This window comes from Xiphophorus maculatus, chromosome 1 (assembly GCF_002775205.1).
Source record: "Xiphophorus maculatus strain JP 163 A chromosome 1, X_maculatus-5.0-male, whole genome shotgun sequence".
Taxonomy (NCBI): domain Eukaryota; kingdom Metazoa; phylum Chordata; class Actinopteri; order Cyprinodontiformes; family Poeciliidae; genus Xiphophorus; species Xiphophorus maculatus.
This window is the reverse complement of record NC_036443.1, coordinates 23410421-23434946: the sequence shown is the minus strand read 5'-3', so window position 1 is coordinate 23434946 and position 24526 is coordinate 23410421. Positions and strand designations below refer to the sequence as shown.

Genomic DNA, 24526 nt, shown 5'->3' with positions numbered 1-24526 from the left:
GCCGACATGACATGACAACAAGTTAATGTTGCCATTCACATTAACTTCACAGTTGTTGTCTGCAAATTCTGCAAAGCACGTTAGCAGTCTGTGAGACAAAGCGGCCCATTCTTTCAGGATGCAAGGCAAATGGTGACTGTCTTGCTAATGTATCCTGGTCAGACCATCATGGAATGCCTTGGGTATCCAAGTAAAAAAACATACAAATCATTGTTTGTCATTCTGAGTTCACCATGCACCCATTTTTATTCAATACAGCAGGACACTTTGTGCTTGCTTTTGCAGAGTTTCTGACTTTTTAGGGGTTAGGTTGCCATTGCCCTCTGGCCCGCTGATGTCTAAAAACGAGTGAGGGGATAAATAGTTGCCTTGTTTGCCGCAGTTTCAGATGCTGCAAGTCAGAATTTGTTGTTACAAATTCCAACTTGCAGTGTACCCGCCTCATGTGCTCTGAGGCGGGTACACTGAGTGAAGTTGAGCAGAGAAATGTTTAATTCAGTTCTCTCTGGCTGGACGCACGATCCAGCTGCACTCATTACAGACACAGAACCGATGGCTTTATGTACAACTAAGACAGGGACCTTGGGGAAGTTAATTCTGTTCTTAAGAGTTTATACACACACTATGAAAATAATCTCTTTTCATGTTAAAAACTGAAAATTTGTTACACCCAACTTTACATTGTTGCAACAAAAGCAGCATTGAGAAGACCAGGACTTTAAAGCCTGTGGTTTGTGGCCCTGAGGCTTCAGTGAAGTCCCTTGAAGCTCTGAGGTCATCTTATTATGTGTGATAATTTCGGAACTCACTGAGGACAAAATAAGATCAAAAGCCTCAATTGTTTATTTTAAAGAAACTAAACCAGGTGGATAAGAAATATAGCAAAAAATAAGTGAAAGTATTGGTCCGCATATTTATTTATTTTTAAATCTTATATAGTTTTAAAGATTAAGGAAGACAATCATTTTTACACGCAGTGTTGTATTTGTAAACAGACAAAATACTACAGTCCCTTGCTAAAATATTTATACACTTTAATTTTTTTTCCATTTTGCAACTTCACTATAGTTCACTATATTTTATTCTGATTTTACCTTCGGTGGTGCGTGAAAGTTAAGTTGAATTAAAAATCTGAAAAGATGTGGCGTTCTTTAGTATTTATCCCACCAGGGTCAGTACTTTGTGGGACTGTAGTTTTTCATCATTCTTCTTTGAAAATGGCTTGAACTGCATCAGATTGCCATTTCAAAATATTGCAATATTTTCAACTAAACCATCACATTGTTGCTCAGAGTGTACATTTAGGGTTGTTGTCCAGCTGGAAGCTGAACCTTCACCTCGTCCTCAAATCATTTGCAGTCTCACAGAAGTAAACTTCTCCACATAATTACCTGATTTCTGTGTTCCTTTGTCTTTGTGATGGTTTGTGTTCACTAATGTTTCTGACAACCACCAGAGACCTTAACTGAACACTTGTACTTATAACCAGACTAATTACATACAAGTAGATTATTTACAAATTAGGGAACTTCTGAGTGCAGATTGGTCTGGATTTTATTTAGGGATCAAAATAAGATGCTGATTACTTATATGTTTTTTATTATCATTTTCTGTCTCATTTTTCTTGCACTACTTTTGGTCATCCTAGATTGTTGTCTTTACTTGTTAATGTTTGCAAAAGTTTTCCACATTTAACTCTTCTCTAAAAATGGGTTTATATGGTTGTGCTTATTTGCTACATTGGGGCAGCAGTATTTTGTGTCTGTTGCATTTCATGCTCTTAATGCCTCCTTTGTTTCTTCTTTTGCAACAAGAAAATCTAGGATTTGGATTAAGTGAGTACGTAAGAATAAAATGGAGTTGTAACGAGCTCCAGTGGTGGCATGTCTTGCACTTATTTTTGTTGCTTTTTTTAGACATGTAAAAAAAGACATGGAAATTATACCTGCAGTCAGTAAATCTTTATGTCTCGGTATTCAAGAAGCCCTCTGCAGATGCAGGTGTAGAGCTAACCTTTTAAAGAGAGAAGGTTTGAAACGTGATATGAAACATTTAATGCTTTTGATATTTTCTTTAAGAGAAGTAAACGTATAAAAACAAAATTGTCATTCTGTCTGTAACATAGATGGGCCCGTGGAAATAGAACTATAGTTCAGTTCTTTTCAGCTGGCAGAAAATGAAATGTTCCATAAATTACAGGCAATGTTTTCGCAGGAACCACAGATAAAAACCATCAATGACTTCATGACTGATGGTATACATTATTTGTAACACAGATTTATGTGACAGAAAGATTTTTTTTGTATTTCACAAATTTATCAGTAGGAACGTTGTGAGATATTCCCCAGGCAAGATGTGAAGATAAAAACATATTTTAAGCTGGTGTAGGGATGAAAACATAATAACTGTATTTTTGTCTATCCATTGTCTGTTAATGGCATATCCTTTAAATACATATAAAATGATTAATTCATCTTTCAATGTAGTTGCATAATTACACTGATTAAAAATGGAAAACAAAAATCCAACTTTTAATTTTGACTCATTTATTCCGTGAAGAAAACCAACATAATTTGTTTCACAATTATTGTTATCCCTAACAACCTCTTAAAAGTAAATACAACTGAGGATTTTTTTTTATCCATGCTGTTCATCTAACACTGTACTTTATAATAATTTGAGGGTTTAAACTGCTAAAGGTGTGGTATATAAGCGAGACATACTGCAATTCTTTTTCATTTCGGTTTTACCTGTGCAGTGTCCCTGTTTGATAATGTTAGAGGATCTTGTATGTTGATTTCTAGTGACATAGACAGAGTAGGCTATGCACATGGGTGCTTTTTCTCCCAATTGAAGGACCTTTTTAACCTGCTTTTAAACCTATTTTTGAAAAATTCAATATTTATTTGTACCTAAAATATCATAGAATAAAGTTCCATTTAAATAAAGTAGTGGGTTAGGTTTGTCTAAACTCATCATAAAATATGGAAAAACACTGAAAGGACTCCAAATGTGGAAAAAAATATCAATATATTTGATTTTTAATTTATCGGATTGAAAAAAATAAACTCTTGAGGACTTAATAAAAAAAATCATCCAATAACAGAAAAAATAATAATATTGGCAGTGTAGCAATACACTAATATAAAGTGAGATAATGAGAGCTAACAGAAGAATTCTTCTTCAATCCAATCAGTAATAAATCGTATTATTTGTCCCAGAGTGACACTGCTGTGCCGTATACGTCTTTAACAAACAGTAACCGTGCCCCCATAGTGGCGTCAGCCCAGTGGTCTTGTGATGAGGATACCTGCAGGATATACTGTATGTTAATGTAGCTCACATGAGTGTCTCCTACAGAACAATGATGCTGTATCTGTGCATGGACAAGCACCTCTGAATGAGCTTGTGTTCCAAGGTACTTAGTAATTTCTAAATCACGTGACCAACATTTCTCTGATTACCTTTTCTAACTGAGTATTCATAGTTACTTAGTTGACAACTCATGGTTAACTTTTGTTTAACTCTGCTCAATTGTTTTGCCTTTGATTTTACATTTACACAGTTTATCAGGCATAGTGATACCCAGTTTGTGGTTTTGCCACCTTTAAGGGAAAGAAAACTGCCATCAAGCTTTTGCTAAAACTTGCAATGAATATTTTACATTACAAAGTGGAGGGGTTTTTTTTAAGATATGCTTTAATTGAGCTACATTTTGAGCATGAATGGTTTGTTTACAGTCAGGCAAGAACAATTACATTTAAGTCCAGTTTTTCCCTTGGCCACTCTAAAACATACATGTTTTTTTAGCCATTCATAGCTACAATTGCTGGCCTACTCTGGGTCATTGACCTGCTGCATAACTCCAGTGTGTTTGAGTTTAAGGTCACACATTGAGGCCCAGATATTGTCCTGCAGGAATTTCTGACTGAGAGCAGAATTCTTGGTTCCATCAATTGCTTCAAATGTCTGAAGCTGAACAGCAGCTCATACCATCACACTATCACTGCGATGTTTGACTGTTGATATGATGTTCTGTCTTTGAAAACCTTAGTAAATTTTACACCAAAATGTTCAGTTTTTATCTCCACCGTTCACAGAGTATTTTCCCAGTAGTTTTTAGGGTTATAAAGATGAAGCAGTTAGATAACCTTTCTCAGTCTTAGCATCCAGTCCAGGTACTGAGATACAGAAGCACCCTGGCTATGATTACTTCACTGTAGGACAATGTCTTCCCCCCATATATGAAGCTGTTGCTAAACTGAAAAACTTCTTCATTGACATACTTATGCATCCTGGGTGCACAATAAAGCATTATTGTAGTTTCTTCCTCCTAGCAGCTGTTGGATTAAAACCAGTAACACCATGACTCCCAACAAACTCAAGAAGTATTTACATTCCTGCTGTTATCTACATATCCCATCTGGTCTTCATACTAATTTTTTTTATTTCTTGTAAATCCTGTTGCTGCTTTCCATATTTATATACACATTGTAAAAAAAAATTTAAAATACAAATTTTTTTAGGTTCTGAATATACTATTTTTAATAGCTGTACAGAAACACTCATCCTGTGTTTTAAATTTACCAATTTACTGTCTAAGGACAAACCAATTTTTACTGCTGTACCTGTAACATGCCACAAAAGTGCTAACAACATGTTGCTGGTACACCTGATTTTTCAAAGGTGGCACAATAAAGGACCTTACTATATTCTATTCTTTTTCTTCTTTTTTTTCTTGGACTGTTGTAAAACAGGTCTTTAGGTTTTGTTCAGCAGTAGTTCTTCTCATTTTGTTGTAGCTCTCTGTATTTGATTTAAAGAAAAATGTGTGTTTATGATGGTATGGACTCTTAGTTTTTCTCTACACAAAACATTTTGCATATAGACCAAAAGTTTCACTTTGGTCTCATGTGTCCATAGCATTTACAAATGTTTACCGATTCTTCCCATATTTGTGCCAGAAACCAATGCAATATTTGGATGCATGTTTTATTTGTTACATTCAATGATGGCCTTCTTCTTGTGAATCTTCCACAACTGCCAGATTTGTGAAGCACACAACATATAGTTGTCATGTTTACAGATTGTGAGCTTTGGATTTCTGCAGCTACTCCAAAGTTTCTTTGCTTTGCTTCTGGTATGCTTCCCTTGCCCAGCCATTCAGATTGACTGAGTGAACTTGTTTTGGTAGGTGTGAAGTTGTGTTCTGGTCTTTCCTTTTTTGGATGATTGATCAAACTGACATCTGCTTAAGCAGTTGTTTTATAATCTAACTCTGATTTAAAAGTTTTCCACAGCTTTAACTTTGACCGTTTAACATAAGAGTTTGATTGAAAACGATCTTTTATTCATAGGATTTGCATGTGTCATTGTTTGCTTAAGTTCATGTACTGTTTGAGTACTGAAGAAGTTTTTTCAAATGCAGCAGAGATATCAGAAATTAGCTGACCGCTTATTCTGGGCCTGTGATGTTTAATGTGATAAAAATAACTTCAAAGAAATCTGTTTAGAGACAAGTTCTTGTTAATTTCAGTAAACTCATCTAGAGAAGCAAACTGCAGACTAAAGACAATGAAGAAGACTTTATTCTTTGTGCTGCGCTAAACTGGGAACACATATCAAGCATCCACATGGGTTAAAAAGTGGATGGGGCAAAGACACGGCCCCAGGCAAGGTTCAGTTAAAGAAGTGGCTTTCTCAAACAAAGACTCTAACTGTTGGCAGTGTATCCTGACATCAAGTGACACGCCATAAAGAAATAAATACAGTTTTTACATAAAACAACACAAATTTGAAAAGGATCATTGTGTTCACTGAGATTCACAGACATGCATATCTAATTAGTTTTCTTGCCTTTGAAAAGCTGAGCTGGATGTGTGTCTTCTCACTCCAGCAGGCACAGCAGAGGAGGCAGCTGCTGCAGCGCATCTTGGCTGAAAAAAAATCACACTTGTATTTTTAACTTTTGCTTAAATTTAACGGTTCAAAGGAGAAAATATGCTTGAGATGCTTGGATACCAGCCTTATGAGGTATGTCTTTTATATATATGAAAAACAGCTGAACAGGATATTTAATTAATCAGAATTTGGTCCACTTCATTATCTTGACTCCAGTTGTATTATCTTTAACAGTGCCAGGGTGTTGTTTAAAAACATTTTTTTGTTGATTTTTGTAAACCGCAGGTGTTGTTGAGAGATTTTTTTGGCGAATATTCAAGCCAAACGGAGGAAAGTTTAAATTTAGACCTCCAAATGTGAGATGGATTACAGCGGCTCCGCTCCATTTAAAATGCTTTACAGTCTGACAAACACTGTCTCTGAAGTTGTTTGTGTGTGTATGTGTGTGTGTGTGTTTGTGTATATATGTGGATGTTGTGTGGGTCTGCCTGCAGCTATATATTTCTAGCTCATTAATGCTGGCGGATTAATGAGCCTCAGAAATCAAACTGAACTGCAACTTGTGTGCAGAGCTGGATGACAACACTTGTCACCATCTTAAATTAAGTTGTAAAGTATATTAAAGTATTTCCTGATTATATTGGTCTTTTTTGAAAAGTAATTTAATTTGACTAAATAAGACTTTGTAGCAACAAGGGGGGCAAAGATGCGTCCAGATTTTAAGAAATTTTAAGGGAAACAGAAAAAAAATTGTCTTCACCGTTGGAGTAAAGGGTGTACAAATCATAAACTTTGGTTTAAATAATCTTACCAAAGTAGAATACTGTATTCGACTCAAGGTTTGATTCATATTTTAGACAATTGGTTCTGAAGGCAAAAAATCATTTAAAATGCTCCTTTTCTTGAGGTTTCACAAATAGAATAAATGCCTCAGTGTTTTTAAAGAATCACAGTTCAGTGTAGAAAAGGGCAGCAACTATCAAACAAGCTCTCAAGACAAGATGATACACAATACAAGTTTTATGGGAATGAGATGAAACCAGAAAGATTTTAACAATATTTTCAGGAAAACTGAATGACACCAAGAGTGTCTCTGTGTGTCTTATCAATTAACGCATGTCAGTTGTCGCATTTAACACATATTGTACATGCCTGGCTGAACTGGACCAAGACATAGTTGACATGAACAGTCAGATCAAAAACCATCAGCCAAATGCTCTGGGCTTGGATTGTTGGATTGTTGCTTCGCACCTAAGAATCCCTTTCATTTGTTTGCTTAACCCTCCTGTTATGTTTGTTTCTGAGGTACAGCAGTAATGTTCCTGGGTCAATTTGAGGAGAGTGTTTAATCATGCAATACTGTCAGAAACCAAAAAAATCCTCCAAAACATTTTTGTATATGATTATTAACTAACCATTTCAATCAATATTTGTGCAATGATGTTTTTTTATTTCTCACAAATAAAGAATCAATGGTGATTATTTACTCATTTGGACATAAAAAATTTAATTTACTAACAATAATTATCCTCAAAATTGATATTTTGTAAAAATGTTTATATTACATTTTTATTTTATTTTATTTTTTTCAATGGGTGATCTTTATAATTGAACTTGAGAGACATATAATGTTCTGGGTCAAATTGACCCGCTGATTAAAATCAAGATAAATGAGTCATGCAGAGAATATGTATGTTTTCCCCCCACTTCTACTGAGTGTCCACTCAGTGTGGGTGAAGTTTGCCCACAGGAACAGAAAAGGTTCCCGTCAAAAGTTGTATGAACACCTGCTTTCTCGCAGTTTCCTAGTGAAGTAAAGAGAATAGCGAGAAAGTGGGCTTGTGTTCGTGCAGGGGTGCATGTATGTGTGTGTGGTGAGTGAGTGTGTGGTGAAATATGGTTCATAGGTACAAGGAAACATATAGAACTGGAATTTTTTTTTACCTTTTTTACCCTTTAACTTGATTGCCTGGTCAAATTGACCAGAATAGTATCTATGTAAAAAGTAGACGCAGGGGGTGGTGCAAATGTGTAAAATGAACCATTTTTAATTTATATTTAGAGTGTGCTTATTAAGACAAATATAAAAAGTTCCATGCAGAAAAAATATTTTCAACTGTTTAAAAAAAAATGTTTAACTTTAAAACAGGTCAATTTGACTCGCAACATAACAGGAGGGTTAAATGAATTTGTCACAAAGGACAGTCTTTTGAAGAATCTGTTATCAGTTCCAAGGTTGTCTGAATTCTAAAATTCATTAAATATGTTCTGTCGTGTTTTCAAAATACAATATAGATTTCATTACTTTTCAAGCTCAGTTCAGATTTCTTTGTTTTGTTTTTACTTATTTTGTAATTGAGTTTGTCCCCCAGCACAACAAAAACAATTTTTGACACCTCTGTCAACACGGCAGTCTCACTCAGGAAATACTTCCTTACATGCTTCCAAATGAAAGCCTCAAATACTTGTAAACTGTAATAAAATTTGTCATTTAGCCACTCATTTTAACATCTGAAGCCCATAATAGTAGTTTAAGATTTCACTATACAAAGTCAAGGGGGACATAGGTAGTGATTCATGAGACATGTTTCACTTTGATGAGAAATATTTTTGCGACAACTCAGATGTTTAAGTAAAACTGTTCCTTTGTTGACCTTCTTCTACCCATTAGGTGTCACCCTAATCTCAGAGTATTATGTTTTCTTAGAATAATGTTTTCTGCTTTCGATCAACAGGTTCAGACTCATTTGGAAAATCCAACCAAGTACCACATCCAGCGCTCGCAGCAGCAGCAGGTGAAGCGGTACCTGGGAAAGCTTGGTTCCCAGGCGTTGAGCTTGCCCTGCCCCAACCAGTCCTCTGACCACGGGGGCATGCCGCCAGGGCTGGGCAACAGCGCCCCCAACAGCCCTATGGCCTTACTGACCCTCAACTCTAACTGCGAGAAAGAGGTGTGAGCGGTTTCATTGTAAACGGGTTGTGCTTTCACATTTCGTGTTAGTAGAGTTAATTGAACCTCGGCTTTTGTGTCTGATTGTAGATGGATGATGTCATTGACGACATTATTAGTCTGGAGTCCAGTTACAGTGATGAGATCCTCGGCTTGATGGATCCTGGACTGCAAATGGCAAACACGGTGTGTGAGTTTTCTGGTGTGTTACTGTCAGCACAGAGCTGTCTGTGAAAGGTCGCAACATATAAGAGATTGAGAATAAATGATCTGCATGCTAATGGAAATAACCTGACATTTTAGCGCTTACATCTTAAAGCAGTGTCCATGTGGTTCTGCACATTTATTTACTTTTTTCACTAATGAACAGAAAAGTGTATGGTAATTAATGAGTTCAGTAAGTGCTTCATGCCGTATTGACGGATCACAAAGTGATGCCATTTGCCTGACTGCAATAAAAACCCTAACATCAATTCTGACATTTTCCCACTGCATTGTCGTTCTCATTACTGTGGTTTGATAAGCCTCTAATAAAGATAGATGTATTCTCTCCGTCACTCCCCCAGATCCCTGTATCTGCTAACCTCATGGACATGTACGGTAATCAGGGCATGCCTCAGCAGGGCCTGCCCATCAGTAACTCCTGCCCTGCCAATCTTTCCAACATCAAAAGGGAATACTCAGGTGAGCAGGAAGCAGAGCAGATCTTATACAGACAGTGGCTATGGATTTAAATTTACGATTGCATCAATTCTTTACCAATATTACCTGCCTGGGGGTTGGGATTATGAAAATGCATGCTTTTTTGCACTGATTGTTTAGTTTTCTTGTTATTTGTTATGTAGTGTCTCAATCCCCATCCATCATGCACATGCTGGACAAGTCTGGATCCTGTGGAAAATTTGACACCTATCAAAGGCCAGAAGGATTTCCTGTGGGTACGTCTCAGTATTCATCTCCAAACTACACAAAACCAGTGCTGTTTCTTTTAAATCACTTGTAAAGCATTTATGGCACCCTTATTTTTAACTAACCAAAGCACTTTTTCCAGAAGTTGAGGTAAGAGCCCTCGCAAAAGAAAGGCAGAAGAAAGACAACCATAATTTGAGTAAGTTCCAATTGCAGCATCCTATTTTATTTGCCAAAATTAACATTTGACAAACTATTTTGCTTGACGCACCATCCAAATACCTTACAAATCCTTTTTAACGATATTTTTATTTCTAATTCATTTTGATCATATTCATTTTTACATCCAAAATCTAGAACTATAAAATAGTTAAAATAAAAAAGCAAACAGAACACAGTTGAAACTTGACAGAGTGATGACCTCATATGCAAACACCAAGCTATGGCATCAATGCAAAAATTGACCATGCCAAATAAAAGTAGCAATAGTGAAGTATTGAGTGGTTTTAATAGCAAATATTGATTTGTCCATTGAGAAGCTATAAGTAAGGAAATATTTCTGAAACGCCTGCAGAGCTAAAGAATTTGGGGTTTGGGATTCAAACCTCTGGATTACAGCGTCAAGAATAAAGCACAGTTGCATATTAGGAATCTGTTCTACCACACTATGTACTGCCCCACTTTTTCCTTCATTTAGCTGTGATACTCAAAAAAATGACTGACTACTTCACCTAATAATAGTATATAGAGAGGGACTATTCATAGAGTTGTTGTTTATAGAATAATGCGTAGTCGTTATCAGATGTGTTGTACTGACAGCAGCCTCAGAAAAGTTTTTCTTCCAGAAGGAATGTTCGCTTTGGTCGTCTGACTGCTGACGTATTGCTCTTATCATTCATAGTATGAACTATGTAATTTCTTTCTCCCACAACTTAGTTTTTTTCTGTCCTTTGAATCCAGTGTTTGAGTTGTTTCAAAGAAATCTGCCCTCTTCTCTGTCACTATTTTCACTCATTTTTTTTGCGTTTAGGAGCTTTGAGGAAAGTAAATGTAAAAAAAAACAAAACTGCATCTTTTTTTGAATTGCCAATAAGTGACCACACATCCTTATGACAAAATTTTGTCATTTTAATTTGAGAGAATAGTATGCTTTTTGATGGCGTTTCATATCTCCGGTTAACTTCATCCTTATAGTACATCATATATTTCTTATTTTAAAAGAATGTAGAGCCAATTGGGATTCTTTTTTTCATATATTGAACCGTTTTAAGTTTCTGGCTCTGAAATAGTACGGTTGCTCTTTAATAAATCCTGGAGCTATGTTTGTTTAATTCCTTGCTTGTTTTGCAGTTGAAAGAAGACGTCGGTTTAACATCAATGATCGTATCAAGGAGTTGGGGACTTTGATTCCAAAATCCAATGACCCGTAAGTTTCCCATTGCTTTGATTTTACTTCAGAAAGCTTGAAATAATGAACTGATTCATACTTTCTTTGGATTGTTGTATTCTCGTATCTCATATCTGAAGATTATAGCAGTGTGTGGTTTCTGTAATTGGTTGTGAAGATAATACTATAAACATAAAAAGAATAGAAAAGTTAAACCTGTTCTAGAGTACATATAAAAAAATCTGTATTCCTTTAATATTAATTCTTTTTTTATAGCCAAGTCCCCTCTCTATGTTGCTATCTCTGCAAACAGAAACTCAAGGAAACATTGTAGGAGGAAACCCACAAGGGGGGTTTTGTACCAGAAAACACTAACATTTGAGGCAATGGTCTTGATTTGTGTAACTGATGAATTCTTGTATTAGATGCAGCTGAACTTTAAAACTACACATTGGTGTATTTGATAACCCATTTTCTGCTTGAAGGCTAAATGTGACCTTTAGTGAATCAATAAGGGTCGCTCCACAGTTTGTGGTTCACCCTGAATATTGTAACATTTGCTAGTTGTTTGATAGGCCTATTTTTTATTTTGATAAATCCACTCCCCTTGGACATTACCATTATATGTCTAAATATAATTCATTTTCTCTGATATTATTCTTTTTTAAGTAATGTTAATTCAATCCTTACATCTTATCGTTTTAGCCTGTGATAAATGTGTGGATGTGCCAAAACTTTCTCCAGTTGAACAGAAACAAAACTGAAGTTATTATTTTTGGTCCTAAAGAGGAACGATCTAGAGTCAATGCACAGCTTCAGTTATTACAACTAAAAACCAGCGATCAGGCCCGAAACCTGGGAGTAGTGATGGACTCTGACCTGAACCTCCAGAGCCACATAAAGACAGTCACAAAGTCGGCCTTCTATCACCTGAAGAACATTTCCAGGATTAAAGGACTAATGTCTCAGCCAGATCTAGAGAAACTCATCCATGCATTCATCTTCAGTCGTATTGATTATTGCAACAGCGTCTTCACAGGTCTGCCCAACAAATCAATCAAACAGCTGCAGCTGATCCAGAATGCTGCTGCTCGCGTTCTCACTAAAACCAGGAAAATAGAGCACATAACACCAGTTTTAAAGTCCCTACACTGGCTCCCTGTAGCTCAAAGAATAGACTTTGAAATACTGTTGTTAGTTTATAAATCACTGAATGGCTTAGCACCACAATACATTAAAGATCTGTTGTTGTTGTATGAACCTTCCAGACCTCTCAGGTCTTCCGGTTCTGGTCTGCTCTGCATCCCCAGAACCAGAACCAAACGAGGAGAAGCAGCTTTCAGCATCTATGCACCACAAATTTGGAACAAACTTCCAGAAAACTGTAAAACAGCTGAAACACTGACTTCTTTTAAATCTCAACTAAAAACCCACCTGTTTAGAATTGTATTTGAAATGTAATCAATTACAAATTTATGGATGGAACTTGACTTAATGCTTTGTTTTGATTATTGATTCTATATTGCATTGTGTTTCTGTGTTTGTAATGATGTAAAGCACTTTGAAATGTCTTGCTGCTGAAATGTGCTATACAAATAAAATTTGATTGATTGATTGATGTTGCAGCTCTGAAGCACACCTGCTAGTCTTGCTCTTATAGCATTATAGAGGTTTTTCAATCTGAAGCACTGCAATTACATGTGGTTAAATACCAAACGTTTCTCATTTTTGTCTTAAAGCAACTCTTAAGGTTGAGAATGTTGACTGACATTAAAATGTCAAGCAAAGGAATAATGGCATCTTTGTGATTTTTAGAGACATGCGCTGGAACAAAGGCACCATCCTGAAGGCATCAGTGGATTACATCCGAAAGCTGCAGCGTGAACAGCAGAGGGCCAAGGAGCTGGAGAATCGCCAGAAAAAACTTGAGCACGCCAACCGACATTTGATGCTCAGAATACAGGTATATATATCAAGAGAACAGCGTAATTCCCATTATGGCATTTATATTATGTACTGTATGTATAAACCTGTACTGTGCCTTTTAAAAGAATTCATATTTCAACAACTCTTTCATATTTTATCATTTTACAAACACAAACTTTAACGTATTCTATTTGAATTGATTATAACAGACCAACAGAGAATAGTGCATATTGTGAAGTGAAAAAACTGAATAAATAATTTCCATCTTTTTTTTAATGAAATCCCAGAAAAAGCAACGACCTCTGTATGTGTTTAGGTGATGGACACATATCCCAAAAGACTTGCAGCTGTAATACAATAATATAGAAAATATATTTTCACTACAATTTATGTGCTTGAAAACAAATGCATGCAACGCATATCTGTTTTTTATTTATATAAATCTTTGTAAGCTTTGTCTGTCTTGGTCTGTCACTTAAATTCTTGGAAAAAATATTCAAGTTTGTAGTTGTAGGATAGGAAATAAGTATAGAAATCTAACAGTGAGAATGTGAATGTCTTTTTAAAGGACCTCATCTCTGCTAACCTCTTTGACAGATGGATGTGCCTGACGCATAAAAGACACACAAACCTTAAGTCACTCTTCTGTGTGTGCAAATGACTGTACCTTTACAGGAGTTGGAGATGCAGGCTCGGGCTCACGGTCTGGCCATCACATCCTCAGCACTCTGCTCTGCCGAAGTTGGGGTGCGGCCCATTAAGCAGGAGCCCGCTCTGGAGGACTGTCAACAAGACCTGTACACACTCCACCCTCATCACCAACACCACCCCGCCTGCACTCCAGAGCAACCCAGCACGCTGGAGCTGACCGAAGGTCACTCCAACTTCCCGGATGGCCACTACGGCAGTGTTCACGGCAAAGCAGGATCCAAACTCAATGACATCCTCATGGAAGACAACTTATCACCTGTCAGAGGTGGGGACCCTTTGCTCTCTTCCGTCTCCCCAGACACTTCAAAAGACAGCAGTCGCAAGAGCAGCGTCAGCATGGATGAGAATGAAGAAGGCTGTTAGCGCACCCTAGTGGTAGACACCTTTTCTGTATCTTTAATCCCTCCATCTTGCCAGAAAACAAGAGGCTAACACAGTTGCAGTTATTTTTTTTATTTTTTACCTTTCTTTTCATTTTTATGTTTACATGTTGTATCGCCTCCATTTCATTCTTTTTTTTCCTATTGTTTGTCTTTCTAAGCTTTCAACCTTGATTGCAAGGACTAATTTCAAAGTATTTTCTTTAATCAATGCTTTGGTGACAATGAGTTACAAAAATTAGATGTTTTTATATTTACAAACTATACATTTATCTTTCGATAGAGATTAGATTGTTTTTTTCTATCGATTCCAAAGAATCTAGGGAAACTATAAATCACAGTCAGAGGTGTAGATATTTGTGGTGAGGTCAACACTGCTTTGAAAATCAGTAGCAATAATAGAAAGAAGGATATTTATTACTATAGTGCTTTACACTCCTTGTGTCTTAGATTGAACTTGAATGTGCCGATGCCTTATTAAAAAGTTTGTACATTATTGTTGTATTGCTATGCACACATTAGGTGATTCTCTGTCAGTCTTCCCAGTTAAATTACTTGCTTGATAAATATTAAAGTTTGTTGATTTTATCCTATTTATGACTCTTTACAGACATAATTTTATCTAAACATTCCCCTGAAAAGTGTATTTATTAAAAAAGGACAGAGAGAAGCTGAAATGATAAGTATAAGTATCTTAAGTGTCTTGGGGAGATACTTAAAAATATCTCCCCAAAATCTCCTTCAAGATTTTTAAAATACACAAATTCAACCAATTTTACGTAGCATTATGAGAAAACATCAAACTACAAAGAGAGACTAAAGTTTCAGCACAATGCCTTTTAACTACAAAGTGCTCTTTATTCTGATAGGCTGCAATAGATAAATTATTAATATATTATTCACTGCCAAAACCACAAAAATACTAAATAACTCAGTGATTCTTGAGAAGAGGGACAAAATGGGTTTAAATTCCCCCCCCCAAATTTTGTTATTCCTCAAGCTTATGTATTCAAATATGACAAATAATGTTTTGGAAATGTAAAGATACTAAGGTGTAGGCTCCCAGTTGCAACATTTTTTTGAAAATTACATTTTTAAAGGACATGACCCAGAACTTTGTCAACACCATCTGACAAAAATAAATCTAAAATTATTTTTAATGACCCTATTAGTGATATTTTTACTCAGTTTTGCAGACAAATGCTTCTCAAGAAACAAAAAATATATTATTTAAAACAAAAAACATAAAGTCCATCTGAAGGAGTTGACACAGAACTGAAGGTGGTGACGAACTAGTGAGTAAAAAGAAAAACGTGATACATGTGAAGTAATGACATTTATGTAAAATACATTAAAATGAATTAACCGCACACTTAAGTGAGATTTGTCAACACTATCACTGAAAGAGTCACACTGTCAGTTAAAAACTCTGATGGAGTTGACAAAATGCCAAACTACCTCAATTTATCTGATGTTATTATGAAGGAGGCCATATTGTAGCCCATCAGGTCCATGAAATCTTTACAGTATACTAAAGTTAAGCATTTATTTCACAAAAGTTCAGCAAAATTTAGTAAATTGTCAGTTATGGTGTTGACACATCATGGTTGTGACGAGCAACTTGGGACTAAAACGGAAGAAAAAACTAAAGAATAACATATGCTAACCAGAGATGCCTAGCCCTCTTAGCAAAGGAAGAGGTCATGGGGTCCTCAGAAGTTCTGATGCCCCAAAATAACGCCTGATTTTTTTTTTTTACATTCTTTTTATGTCTGACGGTGTTGACAAAAACTTGGGACAAATTTCAATTGAGTTGGAAAACATGTAAAAATGATTTTTAATTCAATTTATTGATACTTTTATAATTATTTATTTGAATACTTATACTTAATTGTCATAATATATTATCTTAGTATTCCTTTAATTGTTTTACACTATTATAATGTATTGAGTTCTGCTCCAGGACAAGGGATTTTAGACGCCACCTACTATAAAGTTTAAAATAAAAAATATTCAGCAAACACCATGAAAACATACATTGTTGTGCTCACATAGCCCACGTTAGTTATTTGAAAAAAAAATTCTTTTGTGTATATTTTATTCAAATTTTTTGGTTAATCCACAGACCTGTTTTGTCCTTTTTCTCGAGAACTTCTGAACTAACAAAGTTTCAAAAATTGTCTCAAAATATGAGAGTGAGTTTATATAAGCAGTAATAAGATGCGCAGGATTGTCGGAGATCTTAGCACACAGTAATGAAACACTGCAGAGGTGTTGCTCTCTATCCTCAGATCTTTTTTATATTTGTCATATTTGTACCACTTCAGTAACATTTTACATTCAGGGCAGGGGTTTTTTTGTTTGTTTTGTGAGCATGTGAAATTTTTAATGCTGAGGAGAATAAGGAGACTGATTTTGTCTGAAATGCATGAAATTGTCCAGACACTGGATTAACCTCTGTGAACTGAAATGTAGTTTGTTAGGCTTTTGTGCAGAAACTTACAATGTTTTGCTTGAGAGTCGAGTAACCGAAGTACACGTGTGCTGTATATTTCTGCAGTTTGAAAAGTTGTTGCTGAATAACCTTGTGCCATTACTGATATCTCTGACACAGCACAGTCTCCGTTTTGTCAAACTATGCAATGTTTGAAGTTGTGCCTGTGACGCATCATGTCTTGAAGTTGTCATTTATGAAGTAGCCTTAGACAGTAATAATTCAATTTCTATTTAATTTAAGTGCCTTCTGTTACCTTGGTGATATACAAGGAATCATGCAATATTTTGAAACTGATTATGCCGGTATTTGGTGCTTTATAGACTAAAGAAATAAGTTTTACAATCTCTTCCAAAAGTGACAGGAAATGACTTTTGGTCAGTGTGAGAAAACAAACTGCATCTCTTAAACTCAAAACCACAAGAAATAATTTTCTAAACACTTCAAAGTGTTCAGTATTCAATGAAACCTAATACATCTTATTAAATTAATAAGTTCATCTTATAAATATAGCACCTTTTACAAGTAGAAATCACAAAGTACTTCACAAAGAGTCTGAATAGTGAAACGTTTAAATTCAAACATGATTAAAAAGACAAGGATGTAATCAAATGAGCATATATGACAGACTGCAATGTATTTTTACAGTAAGAGCTTTGCTTAGCTCTTAGATGCAGAAAATGTATTTTTTAGGGTCACAAACTCTCAAGCTTTACTTTTACTTCTGAAAAAATAGCTGGCTTGTATCTATGAGCTAGACCAGTGGTGCCAAAGGAAGTATGACTCGCAAAGATTAACGTTTATGACAACTAGCCCCCAAAAGCTAAATTTAGACAACAGTGCCTCTGTGTAAACAAGATGAAAATGGTGAGGAATAAAGTGGGAAAAGATTCCTACATAAAGACGTCTAATAGTTTTGTGGTTGAAAAGCTACGTTTAAAATGGAGCTCCAAATGTTTTAAATTTAACGACTAATCAAAGCATGCAGACATATGTAGAAGTCAAATTTTCAATTTTACTTTTCTTGGCTAAATAAAGACAAGAACTGGCCAACATGAAATAGCTTGAAAAATATGTCTGTTAACAAAAGCTTTTGGAGGGACACAAGAAACAGAGGAATTAATTTGTAGATTAGAAACAGAAACCACCAGTGTCTCCACCTAATACAAAACAAGTATTTATTTAAATAAAAAGGTTCACCGTGGGAATTTTGTGTGAAAGTATTAGAGAATGCAATCATGGCCACTTTACTTTGACTACCACTTTACCACTTTACTACCACTAACAGGTGAACATTTCTGGATTTCATTAAGAACTCTTTGAAAACTCCTTGAACCCAAAGACCTGTAGGTTGGAAAATATGTACCTTCTTAGTTTGAGTCTGTCCACCAATTTGAATTGTGACCAAATACCTTTCAAATTAAAGACCATTGACACTAACCTGATTTATAGTGTCCTTTTTACTCCCAATTATCAAATGTTAGCATTTAGTTAAAGATAGTGTAGACTGGTTTTAGCATTAGCTTGAAAAACAAAAACCCGGCAACATAATTGAACCACTATTTGTTGTTGTCTTTAAATACATGCATACATGTGTATTTATTACTGAACACTTTTAAACTTCAGATATTGCTGTTGTGCTGTGTGTTCTTAGAATAACACCGAGCATTTAAAATCTTTCTGACTATAGCATGAATGTAGTTGAGCAATTGTGCCAACAATGAAAGATGCAGTATATTTATACAAACTAAAGGTTTTGAGCTGCTGATGGTGTCTTTCATAACCTTTTACCAGAAACAAGAGCTGTAGTGCTAGTCTGTAAAATATAGTTTTGGTGAAAATTGTTTATTAAGCAGTATGAAAGACATGGTTCCAAGAGTAACTTTATTTTATTTTTTTTAAAATATTTTGTCGCATTTTACCATGCGTCACACAGTGTTACAATCTACTGAGTACACTCTGTACCAACTCATTGAAAGCCAGTAAAAAGCTTGTATGTGACCATTGAGTCACTGCAGATGGACCCTTATGATTGTAAGATTTAGGGTAATAAGAATAATACACAACCTTTCAATCAAGAGCAAGTAGTTCTCGGTTTAAAGGTTGCGTGTTGCACTTCGATATATTGTGGTGTGTTTTAAATCCACTAAGGAAGAACCATTTTATCTCGGTACTTGAGTGTCTGAACAAGTTTATTCCTGTGGTTCATAAAGTGTACTACTACTGTTTTCATTGTCACAGTTATTAAGAGACAAGTGTTGCAATACTTACTGCGCCCACTGATTTGTTAACTCACGCTCATTGGTACTCGATGTTAAACTACTCTGTTAGAAATATTAAAAGATTTATTTGAACTTTTTGACTGGGTGTTTTCTCTGCGATTTTAAAAATATCGCTATCTAATAATTTAAATTAAAAAATGTTGCTCCTTACGGAGATTTTCACGGTTGCTAAATATGCTAAATTATACTATTCCTAAGCTATTACATTTATAATCTGTAAACATGGATGCTGTACAAACTTTGTTAAAAATCACTTGGAATAAAGTTATAGATCTTTAAGCATATTCTGTGGAGATGTATTTTCTAACCTTATGAATGCATTTCAACTCAAGTATCAATAAAATCTATTCCTAGACTAACCATGATGTTACCATCATGTCCCAATGTTTTTATGGACCATGTTTTGAACATGTAAAGACTCAGAATATGATATTACAGTTAGCACTGCTGATTTTGTTTGTTTTATTAATAATAGTTTATCTGGTTACTACCAAAGGTAGAAAGTTCTTCAGTCCACTTCTGAAAGGCTTGATATATGACATCGTCTTCTATCATGTCATGGAAGATTTCTGTAAAATTAATAAAATGAAAATTTTTTTTTATTATTCTATTTTAATGGGCCCTTTGCACCTCAGCTTCCGCGTTCGGGGAAAAGCAGCTCAATCATTTCCGATCTATTGAAAAAGGCTCTTTACACTCGGTATTTGCAGGGCTTGTCCAAGGTAACAGTTAATGATGAACATCGATCCGAAGCCCCGACAAATAAGCTGGATAATGGTTTTAAGATGTACGCCTCCTTATACACAGATACGAAGGTGAGTTTTACTTTAAACCATACCATACCATACCAACTTTATTTATAAAGCACTTTAAAACAACCACAGCTGATACAAAGTGCTGTACATCAAAACACAACATAACAATAAAAAAAACATAAAATAAAAACTTACAGTTTAAAAACAAAAACAAAAAAAAAACATACAATTTAAAACTAGATCCCGCTAGAGTTAAAAGCCAAATAAAATAGATGGGTTTTAAGACGAGCTTTAAAACTTAGCCAAACTTTGTGGCTAACATTAGCTTTAGCTTATGCTAGTAGGCAATATTCTCTGACATTTTTCTTGTAAAAATGTGCTATTTACGTATCTAAACATTTTTCATCATTCATTAACGGACAATCGTTTTACCTTGTTTTCAAGTATATTACCTGTGTTTGTTGTCGTTAGTGTCAGAGACCAAGTAACGGGGATTTTACGGTTCAGGCTTTTTGCTTCTGAAGCAGGAAGCACAACAAGCCCATAGCTTAACAGTAGAGCAGCTCTGGTGTGGGAGTTCTAGTTCAGCTGACTGTTCAGGTTCAAAGTTGTTGCTTTTAGAAAAATATGGCCGTGTTCCTTAAGGTCTCCGTGTTATTTCGTTTTATTAGTTTTGCATGCTTCTTGTGAAGCAGGACGGTGTTTACAGCAGTTTGTACAGGCGGATCAGTAGCTCGGCTGGCTGGCTCTGGTCTGCTCTCTCGTTCCCATAAACTCTCGTTCAGGCTGAATACAGAAGTGATTACATGGAAATAACACAGGAGGCTCCTTTACCTTCTTCTTTAGGCTGAAGAAGCTGATCCAGAGTGAAGTGAAGGCTGTAAACTTTGCTGTGCGGCGTTAGCTTTAACTGGTAGCGACGAATATTTACAAGCCATCGTCTTCTTATTTCAGGATCGTTTGGAAATCCATGAAAACTTAAAAGCCCATTATATTAGGAAGACAGCAAAGTGCATAGTCTAGTTTTATTTGCGTCTGAAATACCACAGTCTTTTCAAGCTGTCATGGTAACTCAATGCGGAAAAAAGAGAGCCGCATTTGCGCATGCGGTTGTAACGTCAGCGCGGCAGGTGCAAAGAGCCCATTATATTACTGACAGTGGTAATTAAGCATGTCAGCACATCAAATACAGGCAAATATATATATATTACTTTACCTGCTCTTCCAAGCCCTGTTGGTAGAGGCATCCTCAGGGAGCCAGCTGAGTGCCTCAGACGCTCCCTGAAAGATTTCTGCACCAGGACCAAGGAGCATTCCTGGTGCCACACAGGTAGCTCCAGACCCAGCATACACTGAATAATGCGGCTCTTCTCCTGCGTTGTCAGAAGCCCCTTTTGATGAGCCACATACACCATAAAGGACATATCAATGCTGACTGCCTCCCCATGAAGCAGTGCTGGCAAAACCCTCTGTGTGGTCAGAAAAGATGGAAACTCTTTAGCTGCACTTATTAACAACAAGATGGATTGTTTGCAAATGCATTACGGCCAATGTTCACTGAATTCCCACAATAAATGTGAATTTTGCATATTTTAAAATGTGTATGTCTTGTTTTTATGTATTTCTTTTTTAGTTGTTATGTTTTATGACAAATTGTATGACATATTCTTCACTTTGTGTTCCAGAAGTTTCCCCTAATGATGAACATCCTTTGTTAGTTTGTGTAGTGACACAGTAAAATATGTTGAAAACTGTTCCTTTACCATTTCTAGCTCAGGGCTGATAATGTGCCCAAAATCCACCAGCCGATCCAGATCATCCTCCCACAAATTTGGAGCCAGTTCCTCCAGCATTGTTTCTATGGCAATGCGCATGGATGCTGCAGCACCGTCTTCCTGTTCAGAGCCACCGCAGGTCTCAGAGGGCTGCAGCTTGGCATGCAGCATTTTTCTGCCGTTCACCTCGAGCAGCTCAAATAGGCCCCGGTGCTTCATCAGGGCCATCTGAAATCATTACATCAATACGCTCATTATCGAAGCTGAATATTAAATAAAATCAGGTATAAAACAAATTTGTGAAGTACAACTTGGTCCAAACAGATCAAGTTGTTCTGCAATATAAGATATTCTGCACTGCCACATGCATCCTTGTAAAAAATGTATATAAAGGATATTTCTAATGAATGGTGAACCACCTAAAAATTTTTAGTGAACAGAACAATTCACAAGGAAATAAAACAAAAGTTGTAAAAGTGGCAACACATTAATTTAATTAGTGAAGCATAAAATGAAATATATTTCTGATTAATTCCATTAATAATAATATTAAAAATATATATTAGCATCAAGTATTAATTTAGTATAGTATAAAATCTTACTAAAGACTCATTTTAAATTATTGTATAATTAAAAATGTTTAACTGTTGGCTGCTAAGTGGTGCCATTTTTAGTGCTGCAGCCTTGCAGCAAAAAGGTGTTTCTGATTTATTAAAATTTACAAGATGGTTGAATCATATCAACATGCCTAAATTGTGTTTCATTGAGCGATTTGAGAACCGAGTTAGTTTGTGTGCTTCACAGAAATCCTACAATTATTGTTCCACATGCAAGACGTCATCAATCCATGCTCATGGACAGACGAGCACCTTTAGCATCTCTGCAAGTCCATTGGAGATCTGCCGTAGAGGCAGAGTTTGGAAGAACGAGCTGTCTAAAAATGTCGCCACTGGTGGAACGTAGCTTCCCAGCTTGTTTTTCCCCCCACCAAAGTTGACCCCTGTTTTTGCCCCTACGCTGGCATCAATGTACGACAGCAGAGTCGTCGGCACCCTAATATACGGCGTCCTTCGTCGGTAAAGTGACGCTGCCAGACCAACCACGTCCAAACAGACTCCTCCTCCAAGCGCGATGATTGGCTCCGAACGTCTGTCAATCCCAAACTGGTGAACTTCCTCCAGGATCTTGGTCACTAACTCCATGTTCTTACTCTCCTCAGTGGTGGGCAGAGGAAGAATCTTGTAAATGACTCCTTTGGCATCAAAGTATTGAGAAACCTTAGAGCCGTACAATTCATGTACAGTTTTATCAATGACAATAAAGCGTTTCACAGGTTTGGAGTTACTCGTGGTGCCTTTAAGTTCTTCGTCTTCTATGTGTCCCCAGAGCAAAGTGTCATTCCTGGGATCCAGTAGATCTTTACACTGAATGACTCTGTAAGTGAAAACAATGGGGCTCACCACCGTCCAGGAAACTCCTTGGTCAGATTTGTTCTCGTAGCTGAACGTAATTCACACCAAAGTAACAAAAAGAAGAATTGATTTAGTGTTTGGCATTATGTTACAATCAAAACTACATTTTATATGTTGTATTTACTATTTAAGCTTTTTCATGCAAGCGAGATACAGAGAAACAATGATAGTGGAACAGTACTTTAAAGGATTTTTAAAAGGGCATGTTATTCCTTCAAATACTTTGTCTCTGAATCCAAAATGTAGGTTTAATGCACAGATGTTTTTGTTTCTGTTTTTATTTGAATTTGGTTCTTAATCAATTCAATTTCCATTCAGTTTTTTTTACCTGGTAATATTTTGTGCAATGTCTGCTTGGAAATGAATAAAACAGTCATGTAAGTAAGGATCAGGCCTAAAACAGATTTACTAGATGAATATTATGTGGAAATCATATCTCTGGGAAAAAAGACAAAGGATCCAACAAAGTCCCAACACAAGATAGCTATTTTTTGTCATTGTGTGGTAATGTTTTTCTCTTTATAGATTCAACCTAAAATATAATGATAATAATTTTTTTTAAAAACTTTACTTTTTTGATTGTCTTTGAATCCAACTGAGAATGGAGTAATTTTCTCTTTTCTGTCGATTTAATATTATTTTATCCTTTCAGTTTAGTTAGAGTTAAGGTGTTCAAAGAAAAACTTCAAAAGATCTGCAGAAAATCTCAAGAAATTGTTATCAGAACCACTAAAGGCTTTTAGTGAAGTCTGATGATTTGGAAACGAAATATGAGCGGCGAATGTTGGCTCAAAACTTTTTATAGCGCTGTATAAATTGTTTATATGGGGAGCTGCTAAATCTAGGGTTTTGTAACCAAAATATGCATCATTTTCAACAATCTCACTTAAATAAAAAAAAAGTCTTGCATCATTAACATGGAAACTGCTCTCTTCTGGCAGTGCTGTAGATGTTTAACATGGTGCAGCAGCCTAAAATAGAAAGTTATTTCCACTCACTCTGTCCACGGACTTGACTACTGTAGATATGAGGGTGTACTGTCTGTGTAGAGTGGGCTTGAACATAAACTAAATGTAACACAGACATACTTTATGAAGGAAAGATGATCATAACTTAGAAGGGACAGTGTTTTTATTTACTAAGATCAACATCAGTACTGTGACCTTCTTGTAACCTGACCGTCAGTATCCAAATCATTTTCATTCACCATATACTTACATTTTAGCATCTGAAAGTTTTCCCTCCTTGTCTTGGCACTGTCCAGTGTGACGAGTCCACGTTCCACTCACTTGGACCAGATTGAACTCTGTTCGCTCTGAACAGCTGGTGTTGCTTGAATTCATGTTTCCAGAGTTGCTACCTTCACATGTACCCGCTTTGCTTCATGAGGCGACTTACAGGATGCCAGTGAACATGATCACAGCTAAAAGTACAGTAACCCCCCCCCCCCCTCCTCCCCCCCCCCCCCCCCCCCCCCCCCCCCCCCCCCCGCCCCCACCACACACACACACACACACACACACTTAGCGCTCCAGCAAACCGCACAGGCGTGTATTACAGTACTTGTTCTCTGTGCTCAGGGTT

The 24526-nt window shown here is 36.2% G+C and overlaps 2 protein-coding genes across 5 annotated transcripts in view; one reads left to right on the top strand and one right to left on the bottom strand.

Moving 5' to 3' along the window:
* Positions 1–14757, top strand: part of mitf (melanogenesis associated transcription factor) — a 30960-nt gene extending 16203 nt beyond the window's left edge. For 2 of the 4 annotated variants that reach the window (XM_023336183.1, XM_023336206.1), the window contains exons 3-10: positions 8637–8852; positions 8942–9037; positions 9418–9535; positions 9697–9789; positions 9903–9959; positions 11111–11186; positions 12963–13110; positions 13749–14757. In XM_023336183.1, the coding sequence (XP_023191951.1) occupies positions 8637–8852; positions 8942–9037; positions 9418–9535; positions 9697–9789; positions 9903–9959; positions 11111–11186; positions 12963–13110; positions 13749–14147 (1203 nt within the window). In that variant the 3' untranslated portion in view covers positions 14148–14757. Of the gene's footprint in view, positions 1–5911; positions 6034–8636; positions 8853–8941; positions 9038–9417; positions 9536–9696; positions 9790–9902; positions 9960–11110; positions 11187–12962; positions 13111–13748 lie in introns of those variants that run through there. The other 2 variants (XM_014469764.2, XM_023336203.1) reach the window with 2 other exon arrangements.
* A 2805-nt stretch (positions 14758–17562) lies between these two features.
* LOC102217168 (2-epi-5-epi-valiolone synthase-like) lies at positions 17563–24357 on the bottom strand. The gene is made up of 5 exons (XM_005801772.2): positions 24161–24357; positions 22340–22970; positions 21459–21698; positions 20912–21164; positions 17563–19509 (listed from the first exon to the last, which is right to left on the bottom strand). Exons 1-5 carry the CDS (start codon positions 24283–24285, stop codon positions 19406–19408), a joined length of 1353 nt encoding a protein of 450 aa, XP_005801829.1. The 5' UTR covers positions 24286–24357; the 3' UTR covers positions 17563–19405.
* Positions 24358–24526: the final 169 nt, after the last annotated feature.